Raw genomic sequence first — 13,438 nt, 5'->3', positions numbered from 1 at the left:
TTTGTGCATTAAGGTACATAATTGTTTATGTTAGTAAACATTGCTGATTTACTTTTTCTGAATATTAGACACAATTGAAGACGGCCCTGAATTCTCACTTGTGTCTGAATGAAGGGGTAGACTGACAGCTACATGAAAAGAATTGCACTAAGCTATGAATACAGGCAGTTAGGAATAGGGAATTTAGAAGTGTCCAGAAGATGAAAAGATAAACCTTCATCTTCTCCAGGGCTTTAACAGAAGCTTTTAGGAGATGGCTGGGCTTTGTTTGGTGCCCCTGAAATCATGTCGTGCCAAGTGTAGAGCACCAGTCACCCACCCTTTTAAGAAAATGGGAGACACTTCCAGAGGAGACGAGTCTACAGAGCAGACATGTGGTTTGGCTTTTGGATAACTTCACCACAACTCCACTTATTCTGAGATAGTTCTGGAAGATATAGAATTGGAGGAGAAATTCCAAGGAAGAGGAATATGAAGAAAATTCTAAAAATTTGAAAGAAGACATTTAACATAGACAAAATATCATATATTCACACACATACCTACAATTTTTAAAATAAATTTCACATATATATATGAAACAGAGAAAGAAGCTTAATGAATACAGACATTCTCAGCTGCCCAACACCAGATCTTGGTTTTGTCAATTTTGGTAGATCCCAGAAATCTGTTGCCCTAAGAACCTAGGGTCTTACATAATTCTGGTAATAAAATACAAATAGCTTTACAAAATTACTCAGTCTGGAATTGGTTTTGATCTGATTTGCTTCTTTGTAGGACCCACTATGTAACGTGACCAGGCCAGCCTGGAACTCAGAGATCTGCCTGTCTCTGCCTCCCATGTGTCAGGATTAAAGGCATGGGCCACCACTCCCAGCTTATTTATCTTCTTAAAGGAAATGTATTTTCTAATGGTTGTTCATAAGGTGTGGCCTTATCCTTGGATTTGGAGAATGTAACTCAAAAAGCCCAGAGTCACTGTTTTACTTCAAGTCATTCATTGGTAGAAAAAGGAGATAAAGACCCAGAGTTAAGTAGAGTCCAGAAAAGTAACCAGTGGCAAGACAAAGAGCAAAAAGAAAAACAACTGGACTCCAGTTTTAGGAGCCCTGAGGCTCTGGCTTTAGGGCTTGTTTTCAGGAGATGACTGTGGATGCAGTCTCCTCCCTCCAACAGCTTCATCTTTGCAGCTAACCTAAGGTGCACGTCCTTTAAGTGTTAGCTCCCTCAGGAAGTTACACCTATTAAAAATTAATCCGCTCATGCCAGACACCGCGGTACATGCCTTTAATCCCAAAACATGACAGGCAGATCTCAGTGAGTTCTAGTCCAGTCAGGGCTATGTAATGAGACTCTATATGAAATAATTAATATTAAAAACAACAACAACAGCAGCAGCCCATATGCTTAACCGGTTTTGCTTTCCTTTAAGGTCAAAAAAATAGCTAGAAAGCTCTCTGAATTTTCTCACATTAAAACACACAATAACCTACTTGTTTGACATGTTCTCTGGCCTTGGTATAAATGGTATAGAATAACAGCAGCTGCTCATGAATGGGAACATATGTCTTTGAACATGAGCTGCTCATAAGTAGCAGAAATTACTTGTTCACATGAAATAGGAAATAAAACTCAGACATGCTTGCAAAAACCAGAGATGCAAAATGTCAGACATGTACGACATTTAGCAATGATCTTTTCAAAATCAGTACTGCTGTCCTAACTTAGTAAGAAGTAGCTCTTTACTAGAAATGACTGAACCTATTGCTTTATTCTGCTAAGTTGATTAATAAAAAATATTTATTACACAAATACTTTCTGTTGACAAGTTAAAATGGAGCCTCATCTTTCATATCTCCCTGAAGATTGCCACCTTGTGAGATTGAAAATACTCATTAAATTCCATCACCAGCCACACAAATGAGAGGGCGATTGTTTTTAAGCATGTGAGGAGAATCGCTGGTAAACTCATTTGTTTGGATATCATTAACAGAACAATCGGTGTGGATCTCCAGGGGGCCCTCATGACCTTTGCTCGCAATCTCTTCATCATCCATCAAGAAATATCAGCACCTGATATGCAAGGCGAGACCAATTTTAAGGTGAGGTGTTAATTAACTAACGATCCTGGTTAATTTCTATACAAGGGCTGAAAATACCTCATGCTGTATTGTAAACAAGTGCTAAACCATCTTTTTTTTTCTCTTATAAGCAGTACATATTTTAACAATGAGCAGGGTCAATTTTATAAGGTTCCCACTGAACCCGTTAGTTAAATTTAATAGTTTGAAACTTTTTCTTTGAAATATAGTAGACTTGCTTTAACTTGCTGCCATTTTGAAAGCCAGGCTCATGAGACAACAGAGCTCTCTGATGTTGGAGGTGAAGCTGAAATGGAACCAAAATCTAGACTGTAACTAATTTGTGATGCACTTACTTGTATTTCACATAAGGCATGTCTAGTTAGTGATTCCTGGGGAGCCTAGCTCCTAAAACCAGACTCTCAGACCCAAGAACAGTGTGTGTTAAAGAGAAGCAGAAGAAAAATCCCAGCATCTATGTGGGACATCCACACACCTCATTTCTCCAGAGTGAAGTGGACCTTCACCATTAACCTTTTTAAGGCTCTGGATGGCTCTAAAGATCCAAAATCTCCCAAATTCTAGAATGCAGGAGACAACTGCTGAGAAGACTTAACAGCCTGTCCTGATAATACAACTCCTAAATTAGGCCTTTGCCATGTTGAAATGGATCACATATATCTAAGGACTCCAGTGGGAAATCACATGTTGTTTTCCTCTTAAATAGGAACCTCAAGTAAAACTTCATATAAACTTTTTTTTTACTTAAGTTAGAGTTTAACCTGTTTAATAACAATGTTTTGTGCCTCAAAATTATTTAAGACCTAAGACACTGATCATTGGTTTTTGTACATCATGACTGAGAAAATTTGACATGAATTAATTAATAATTTATTCCCTCTAAAATGAACAAATTAGAGCAAACTGGTGCTTACAAACTTTCACATGGCACAGTTCAAGGACAAGCCTACCCTTTCTAACTACTGACCTCCAGTCAGTCTCTCTCTCTCTCTCTCTCTCTCTCTCTCTCTCTCTCTCTCTCTCAAGAAACTAAGTAATAGTCAAAGTCAATCTGAACTTAAGAGTTGGTAATTTTGAAAAGTAATTTCTGTTTCTTTACCAGAGTGTACACTAGACTCTCATCTTCCTAAGACAACAGATTCCTGGACTCTACCCGAATTAACAAAGCCAGAATCTTAGGTTTGGGATAGTGGGACCCAAGAATGTGTCTCCCTGTGCAAGGCTCAGTGCTTCACAGCTGCTCAGCTACCGAGGATCTGCAATGGCTTGATTCAGTTTCAGTGTATGTCCCAGTGGCTCATGTGGTAGAAGCTTGGTCTCTAGTTTCCCAGTATGAGAGGTGGTATGAACTAGTGGGGGATTCATTGGGAATCCTGTTTAGAAGACACAGATGCAGTTCCCACAAAATGCTCTTTAGTCCTTGCAAAAGCACAAGATTGGCCTCTCCCCACCCTCTGGGCTTCCTGAGTCACTAGGAGAGCTCTTCCTGTTGAGTGAGTTCCCATGGTGCCATCTGCTCTGATGTGATGCAGCTAAAGGGGTGAGAGGCTGTATTGATAGAGGTATCCAATCTTGGACTTTCAGCTTCCAAAGTTGGCTCCAAGCTAAATAAACTACATATGTATGTATGCATAATAGGATGAAATGGGGATAACAGAAATAAACCCATACCTTATGACCAATTAATGTCTAAGAATACTAAAGTGATTCAGTGGAAGAAAGTAGTCTTATTAATATAAGGTGTTGGAATAAACAAAACCTATGAATAATAATGTTGGACTCCTCTTAGATACCCTTTCCAAAAATTACTTAAGATGGGCCAACAACCAAAATTTATGAGTTAAAACTATTGACTGCTTAGAAGGAAACACATGTGTACCACTTTATGATTTTGTATTAGCTATGGTTTATTGACTGTGATGCTTAAAGCAGAAACGACTAAAGTAAAAACAAATTATTTGGATTTATCAAAGAAAACATAGAATATGGAAAAATATTTGCAAAGTTTATATTTGAGAAGCCTGTAGTATCGAGGGTATATAAAAATACTCTTATAGACAATAATGGAAAGTCTTATGCAAGCAAAGAACTTGAGTAGGAATGTCTTCAAAGTATGTGTTTGTTTGTGCAATGTATGAATAAATGTTAAATATCATAAATCATTAATGAAATGCAAATCAAAACCATGGCAACATACAATACCTAGCTAAAATGGCTATAATCAAAGAGAAAAGAAATGACAAACATTTGCAAGGATTTTGGAAAAATGGGTGGGAACTGGAACCTTCACATATTGTTGTAAAAAGAGTTTGCTAATTCCTTAATAAAGTAAATATAAAATTACCATATAATCCAATAGTTCTATTCTTATCCAAGTATATATATTAACATATATTTATATATATTTATATAAAATGTGTACATTAAGGTTCATTGAAGCATGATTTATAATAACTAAAATATATAAACAACCCAAACGTATGTCAAGTGAGAAAATAGCGAATTCCATTTTATCATATGGAAAATAGTCATATAATAGAATATTGTGGAATACTGTTCAACCATAAAAGGAATGAAGTGCTGACAGTGTATACTACAACATGGATGAATGTTGAAGATACTGTGCTAAGTGAAAGAAACCAGTTACAGAAAGATAAGTCCTAAATGACTCCATTATATGAAGTGAGCAAAGCAAGCCAATCCATAGACAGGAGATGGGTCAGTGGTTGCCAGGGGCTTGGGAAAAGGAACGAAAAGGGGAACATTGCTAATGGGTATAGGGTTCCTATTTGGAGTGATAAAGATGATGGGGAATACACTGTGTGCATGCCTGCTGAATTCTATATTACAAAGGAATGTCTCTTATTATGTTGACAATCCTTTAATACACAAAAAGGAAAATGGGAAGATGTCAGTTTTGTTCCCAGAAAACAATGGAAGTAAATTCTTTCAGTCTGCTAGGTCCCTTTTTAAAGTGTCATAGCCAGTACTTCTCAAATTATCTACTGAAGACTCTGATTTCTAACCTATCATGGATTAATGCTTTTTATTAGGTACACCAAAATGACTAGAAAATGAAGTAAAAAAAAAAACTAAAAGTGTGTAAAATACAAACCTAATGTTATCATCATTAGACTCATAAAATTCTAGGACATAAAAATTTTGAATTCTAGCTCAATTTTTAAACTTACATCAGCAAGTCTAACAGCCATTGATGTATGGATGGGATGGGTGCCAGCAAATGGAACACATGGAGTAGTATTGATCTAAACTACACTGAACTCTGAAAAGGGATATAAAGTAATAAATATTGTTTTTACTGTTGTTCACAGACTACCATTGATGATATTGAAACCATTTTAGGAGTAACAGAAGAAAATAAAATGATATTTGCAGGAGAAAAACGGCGCAAAGAGGAGGAAGAGAGCCTGTATGAGCCTGTTGAGATATACACAAAAACAGTATGACTTTGGATACCTGTCTAAAGCGAGAAAAAAGGTTTGCTTTGTAATTAATGTAAAAGTGAGGAAGTTAGTTTGCTTTGTTTGCCAAGAGATAAATCAGAACAAATTGTAACATAATAGTCTTTAAAATCTTTGCTTATTTTCCAGTGTTATTTTACTCATTAAGGTTAAACCTACCGGTGTTTTCATTGTGAGTGCTAAGAATCCCTTCCTCCTCCCCAAAACAAAGAAGCCAGAGGAAGGCTTTGGCCCACTACTGCTCCACTTCTTTTCTCCTGCTTCCAAAAGCCACTTAGGGTCTTCATTTAAAATACCAAATAAACCAGAGTGATCACTTGTCAAAACACAAATGTCCTCTTTTCCCAAAATAAATGAAATCAGTTTTAAATGATTCTCTATCTATTTACACTCTATTACATTGTACCAAGCCCTTACTATTTGTTCTTGCTTTCTCACAGCCAATGTGAAGTTAACTGTGGCATCAGAGTGTGTCTAGGTGGCAGTATCTGCTCTTAGTTTAGGACTGTAATTGGAGCCCTTCACTGAATGAAAATCCCTGTTGCTGGTTCAGTAGGATTTTTACAAGCTGAACTCAACAGTACCTTTTAAAGGGCAAATTGCTAGGTTCCGCAGGGCTGCCACTCTTGGCCTGTGCTTCATAACTGTCTAAAAACATTTCTGTATCTGCCAACTTTACTGAATGATAAAATAGGCAAGGTGCAACACCAAAATCACATAAGGTTTTAAAGAACATCTGTAACACACACACATATTTGGGAAATGAGAAGTATTCTTTTGCCTGTGGAATTTCAATCATTTTAAAACTGCTTCAGCCACAGGCCAACGGTTTCTGTGATAAAATTAACATTTCTCCATGTGTCTGCTTTTGTTTAGCCATTGTAGGAAATACATTAATTAGCCAGGTTTTCTGTCTGTGCTAGGTACAGTGATGACCTCTTTTTCTTGGCAGATCTCTCTAATCCATACGAGGGGCCTATTGTCCAAACACTTGACGGATAGGAAGTGCTACATGCCCGATAGAGTTGCTCTTACATCGAAGCCAGAGCAACATAAGGTCCAGGAGACTCATTAGTTCACTGGCACAGTCATGTCCTGAGAGTAAATGAAACCCTCTGTCTCCTTATGGCTCTCATCTGCTCTGGACTTTAAAAGAAAACTGTCTCCGTTTTGTTCAGCACAGCAGTGGATCATTCACGTGGCCAAAGCCCTCCTCACAAAACCATTAAAGCCATAGGGAAGTTCCGAGTGTGGACTGTGATTAGCACTCCTGAGCCTGGAGCTGCTGGCAACAGTAAAGGAGCTCACTCTCCTGTAGGTTTTTTTAACCACATGATTGGTTTCTCAAACAATACTGCTTGCCTTCTTTGCATACATCCTTATTTTACAACACAAAACACTTGATTCTAAACTCAGGCCTTTTCAGATTCAGGTCCACCCTACAGAGATAGAAAGAAGGCTCTCTGTCCAAACACCTACAGCTTCAAAGTGACAGGCAAAAATATCTGTGGGCTAAAACAATCACGTCAAGTAATTGATGGACGAAGACAGAGGACCAGATTAAATTAGTGAAATGCTTTAATTACAGAACATTTGCAAGGAAGCATAATCTATTATCTTCCAGTACATATATGTTACAAAGATATTGTGGAGCTAACAAACTAAATTCAATTTGAAAATGTGCTTATTTGTGTGTGTGGTGTCTAAAGTATCCCAAACACTGTCAAATGAGGATGAACTGCTGAATTTTTACTGGCCTGTTAGTAAAAGTAAAATGTGTCATTTTTCTGCTGAACAGTAGAGCTAATTCTGTATGAGATATGATCTACTGTCTAATGCTGAAGATCTGCAGTGGCAAAGCGTACACAGCACATAGGAGAGCATTATCGGTATCTTCTTTGATACACTGCCCATCTCATACCAATAGGTCAGACAACCACGCTGTCCACTGACATGCCTCCTGCCCACCAGCTACTTCTACTTGCTACTTACTGAATACTTAGTAGGTCTAGATACAAGCCGGACTAGAAGCTCTTTAGCTTCTTCCCAGCAAACCCATACAGTTATTACTACTGCCCTCACCTAACATACGGGGGATAAAAGCAAGATTTACGTAAGAATATTTCACCCCATGCTTTAGTAAAGTGAAAATAAATTTGAGATTTGCTCCTTTTAGCCATGAATTTTAGCATTTTGTATAAAGTAGAAAGTTTAAGTTCACTTGCTCCACATTACACAACTGGTTTGCTTTCTTTTATACCAAATTCTAGTGTGATGCCTAAAATATAGGAAAACAAGTTAATTTATGCACATCTCTTGATAATAAAATCAACTTGCTAAAGCATTCCTGGGGAGGATTGGAGCAAGGGCACAAAGGGAGGGTATATGTGGCCAAGATACATTATATCCATTTTAAAATTTTCAAGTGATAAATATAAAATTTTAATTTATGTATTTATTTATTCTGAGATAGGATCTCACTATGTAGCATTTGTTGACCTAGAACTCATTATGTAGACCAGGCTGGCTTCAAAATCACAGATCTGTTTCTCAGATCCCAGGTGCTAGGAGTAAAGGTATGTACCACCATGCCAAACAAACTTTATTTTTAAATAAAATCACTTTATTTAATTATCTTACAAATGAAAACATTATACAGCTACATTAAGGAAACCATTTAAGCACCTGCCCAGTCCCCAACTCTACATCTCAATGAATTTCTCTACAGTGAGAATGACTATTCTGAAGCAATGGGACTTTGTGGTAGTTTGAGTAAGAATGGCCTCCACAGGCTCATGGATTTGAATGCTTGGTCACCCAGGAGTGGCACTATTAATTAGGAAATGTGACCTTGTTAGAGGAAGTAGGGGTTAGGCTTTAAGATTTCAAAAGCCTATGACAAGCCCAGAGTTAGAGTCTCTCTGTCTTTCTCTGTCTGTCTGTTTCTCTCTCTCTCTCTCTCTCTCTCTCTCTCTCTCTCTCTCTCTCTCTCTCTCTCTCTCTCTCTCTTTCTGCCTACAGATCAGCATTTAGCTCTCAGATACTGCTCTAGCATCTGCCTTCATGCCACCATGTTTCCTGACATGATGATAATGGATTAAACTGCTGAAACTGTAAGCCAGCTCCAATTAAATGCTTTCTTTAATAAGAGTTTCATGGTCATGGTGTCTCTTTACAGCAATAGAACACTGACCAAGACAACTATCATCTCTCCAACCTCAAGTCCCCTCCCTTTTTAAAAGGCAATGTTTATCTCTGTGATGGGTATTCTAATATACTTTTAACTTTCTTGTACTATACGTACAATAAATATTAATATAACAGAAAATACATTTGTGAGTTGGCAGCATTGTATGGCAGCACCGTAAGACATCACAATTATGCGTCCAAAAAATAAGGAAGAAAGAAAATGGTGTCATCAGAGGTCTCCTGAAGTGTGAGAGCTATAAGACTTTGGTAGGGAAATTATGCTAGGAAAGGGTTGGAGTTTGGAAATAGAGAAGTCACATTGTGTAGAAATGAGTATGACGTCAAGAGTATGAGCTGACAAGATGGTAAATAATGAAGGAAAGGGATCATTTCATCTGTATCATCCTAAGAACTATAAATATCCTGTTTTTCAAGTGTAAAACTATACTTCCTATCATGAGTAATATATTAGTAAGCATCTGATAGCTTGAACAATTAGTAACCATTTGTTTTTATCTGGCACCTTTCTTCTAAAGAGCTCAAAGCTCTTTGCATTTGTTATCTCATTAATTCCCCACATTGTCCCTGTGGGGAAAGTAATAAGTATCTTAACATTTAAATGTTTATCTTTCAAAATTTCTCAAGCATACATTAATTATATTTTCAAAAGTATAAATGTTCATTAGTTTTATTTTACTGTTCTTCTAGCTTTAATGTGCAGAGCTCATTTGTTCAGTTCCTCAAATGCACTAATCATAGTCTTATTTGGAAAACTCTTAAATTGGCAGGATCACGTGAGAGTGGAAGCAAGAAAGAGAGGAAGCATTTGCTTTTGCTATCTTCCCTTCCAAGTGCTAATCAGGCTAGACCCCGCTTACCTTCCAGGGTCAGACCAGACTGCTATGTTCAGGGTGATATAGCCATAGCCTGCCCTTGCTTTTCTTACTAGAAAAAATTTGGTTCAATTCACTGCATGTGCAAATGGAGTGTGCTGTGGACCCTTTCCCCTTTACATGGTTTTAGTGTGCCCACAAAGGTGCTAACAGCTTAGTTTTCAGGTGTAACAGTATTGAGAGTTAGAAGATCAGACTCTGATGAAAGATAGTTAAGTCACAGGGCATCACCCTTGGAAGAAGTTAATGTAGTCCTCCAAGAAGGGGTTAATTTTTCACAAGAGCCTGTTATAAAACAAGGCTACCATACATTCTTGACTTCTGTAGAAGTTGTTTGTTTCCCTTTCCCATCCTGTCATACAACAAAGGGACCCCCAGTAAGATGCTGGTACTATGTCATTTGGACTTTGTAGCCATCAGCTGATGAACAAATAAACATCTCATTATTAGAAGGAAACTCTCATTGGGTATTTTGTTATAGAAACACAGAATGATACCGAGACACCATTCCTTCCACAGTATATGCCCTGTAATAGCACTGTATCTAGGAGCCTGAGGTAAACTGAACTATTTTTACATCACTATTGGAAACCTGATGTATAAGAGCCTGAGGTAAACTGAATAATTCTTACATCACTATTGGAAACCTGATGTATTTTCTTGGAGCTACACCCCAAAGAAACACAGACTTAAGAAGGATCAGGAAGTTTTGTTGTAGCTTTGCCTCTCTTTAGTCTAGTCATACTTTCCACAATTTCCTATCTAGATAAATGGCAGATGCTAATACCTGCTCCTTAGGGAAGCCACAGAGATTAAATAGCCAATGTTGGGAGAGTATTTCAAAGATGAAACATTCGGCATAAATGTTTAAGCATTATTATTACATTGCTACTTCAAATGGAAGTTCTAACTTTGAAATGTGATTATACACTTTCTAGGGGAAAAAACCTACATAACTACATATATAGCTTTATTTTTCACTCTAACAATCTAACTCATGGTTGTGAAACTTTATTGCACTTGATGGAGGGCCTTGGCTTTTATTAGTTTTAAACTGCTGTTTTCTGGGGTATTTATGTAAATGAGGGAAAGATACCCAAACAGTAAATAACAAGCATGTCCCTGCTGTTTCAAAATCTGTTGTAAAAACAACCTAAATATAGCACAGGAAGATACAGCTTTGGTATTAATGCACAAAATAGATTTGGGAGGTTTTATTTTAATTTCTCACTTTTTGTGTGTTTGCATTGGGAAGGCACACGTGTGTGTATAGAAATGTGAAGGCCAGAGGACAACACTGGTGTCATTGCTCAGGTACTGTCTTCTCTTTCTTTTTAAGTGAGATTGTCTCACTGGCTGGAGTTCCCTGGGGTAGCCAGGCTAGATAGCTGGCCTCTGATAACCACCAGCCTCAGCTTCCCCAGCACTGGATTACCAGCCTAACCAACCACTGTAACTGGCTTTCTCGAAACAAAACAAACAAAAACAAAAGAGTCACGCATCTTGGCCTTCATGCTTTCAAGCTGAGCACTTTGCTGACTGCGTCATCTTCCCAACTGCTGGTTTTATATTTTGTTTTTGAATAATGGATTTTCTCAAAAACATTTCTTTGCCACTCTCTAACATTTTGCTTCGTGTCTGCAATTATCACTATGTATCAGGCGTACTGTGTGTGCCATCATATATACATACATACATACAAGAAAAGAAGAAACAAGAAAGAAGGGAGGAAAGGATGAAACAACAAACTCCAGGAATCTGCAACAGTAGTGAAAACCCAGAATGGTGTAAATGTTCAACAAGCCTTTTATGGGTTATTTCCATATTCCCATTTATGGGAAATTTGAAACCCATAAGACCTCCTTGTAACTATTAGAAACCATATGTTACTATGCCTACCATGTATCTTAGCTATTCCACTTTCAGGTGTTTACTCAACAGAGAAGGAAAGCCCATGCTCACAGAAGTACTTGCAATAAAAGTCTACAGGAACTTCCAAATAAAAACTGGAAAGAACCCATTGTCCATGAAGAAATAAACAGGTGAAAAAACACTGAATGATATGACACAATGGGACACTATTCAGCAACAAGGCAGAGTGACATGCTGATAAACTCGATGATATACAAGAATCTCTACTTACATAGAATGAAGAACTGCAGACAGAAAGAGTGTACATATTTAACATTCTAGAAATTAGAAATTGCAGGAAACGCTTGCCTCAGGATGGACTAGGGTGAGGGGAATCAGGAGTGTGACAAAGGGGCAAAGGCAGTGGTAGAATAGTCACTGGTTGAAATGTAAGTGGGTTTTTAGATGAATGCATACTTTGAAACATTCAACTGTATACACTTTAAATATTCTTAAAGATAAATAAGACCACATAGTGGTTAAAATGGATAAGGGTATGTTTAATCAGGATTGTACTAGTTAATGCAATGTAAGTAAGAGTCTAGTGTCAACTGTGGTCAGTTTTGATTGTTAAAGAGGTAACTGGGCATTAGAAAAAGAAAATGACACAGGAAGCAGAAAGTTGCTTGGTTGAGTAAGAGGTGAGAAATAACAAGAAGGAAGAAGCTGCTGTTTCATGTGAAGCTCACTTATGAATGCAGGCTCCTTCCTTCCCACACAGTAGGATGGTTAGGAGCTCTATCTTCATGTATTTACCTAAATAAAAAGTAAATTATTCTTAGCAAACTTGAGCTTTCTCCAGCAACTGTAAGGAATTAGTGATACCTAGAACACGGCTTCTTAAACTCTTTCCACTACGAACACCTTTTCAGCCAAAGAATTTTTACATCTCTGGGCACACAATATGCCTGTCAATAAAAAATTTACTGGTAATAAGTCAAAAACTTATGCTAAATTTATATACATATAATTTTACCATTTATTAAAGATGAAAAAACCCACTAATGAGATAGACATACTTGCTTATTTTTACATAAAGGATTGAATTAGCTTAATATTTGGTACTACAAAGCATACATCTTCAATAATTTTTAGAGTAGGCAAATACTTTTATTTCAGTTTTTTTAAATAAATTTGTAGTGGTGAATAGCATAAGTGTATTTAGGACATTTCTGAAATTGTTAAAAATTCTGTCCTAATGCCAACTAAATTTATTGAATGATTTTTATGAAACTTAAGTCAGCAATTTAAATATTTTTTACTTCAAACTATCTTTTAAATCAAATACTCTAACACAATTTAATGTAAAGATATTAATTTGATACTTACATTTGATAGATGATAGGATGATATTAAAAGTCTTTGTTTTCTGTAATTAAACTCTTATGTTTCTGTAAGAACAGAAAACTCTGCATGCATAGTAAAATTACTTCAGCTTATAACATGCAATGGTCTTGGATCTGAGTTGGGATGGCCTAGGCTGCATTAGCTGGCACAGCATAGCTCGACAGTATCTTGTGCTCAGAACCAAAATAGAGTGAGGCTGTGAGATGCAATGAGCAAGCACTGCCAAAACCCAGGCCAAGCTGCCTGATTCTGAATTAGATTTAGGTTTGCTACTGCCACATTCTGTTATGCAACTTCATTTGAGGTCACAACCCAAGGTTTAAGAAGCTGGGATCCATGGGATGAAGCTTTGAGCTTTACAGGTCATGCTAGTGTTTGAGACCTTATAGGCTAGTGTTGAGGCTATAGGAACAACCACTGAAACGGTGGAATGATGGCTACTTCTTAATGGTGGGATCATGGTTCTTTTCTCCTGTTGCACAATGAACCTGTGTGACATTAATGGAAAAACAGT

General features: G+C 37.2%; 1 protein-coding gene across 12 annotated transcripts in view; it reads left to right on the top strand.

Annotated features, from left to right (window-relative positions):
- Iqch (IQ motif containing H) overlaps window positions 1-10,980 on the top strand; it is a 195,928-nt gene extending 184,948 nt beyond the window's left edge. For 10 of the 12 annotated variants that reach the window (XM_087561131.1, XM_087561129.1, XM_087561126.1 and 7 more), the window contains 2 exons: window positions 1,994-2,102; window positions 5,435-5,957. In XM_087561131.1, the coding sequence (XP_087417257.1) occupies window positions 1,994-2,102; window positions 5,435-5,569 (244 nt within the window). In that variant the 3' untranslated portion in view covers window positions 5,570-5,957. Of the gene's footprint in view, window positions 1-1,993; window positions 2,103-5,434; window positions 5,958-6,536; window positions 10,117-10,921 lie in introns of those variants that run through there. The other 2 variants (XM_087561124.1, XM_087561125.1) reach the window with 2 other exon arrangements.
- Window positions 10,981-13,438: the final 2,458 nt, after the last annotated feature.

Source organism: Rattus norvegicus, chromosome 8, assembly GCF_021556685.1.
Source record: "Rattus norvegicus strain SHRSP/BbbUtx chromosome 8, alternate assembly SHRSP_T2T, whole genome shotgun sequence".
Classification (NCBI taxonomy): domain Eukaryota; kingdom Metazoa; phylum Chordata; class Mammalia; order Rodentia; family Muridae; genus Rattus; species Rattus norvegicus.
This window is presented reverse-complemented; position numbering and strand designations above follow the sequence as displayed.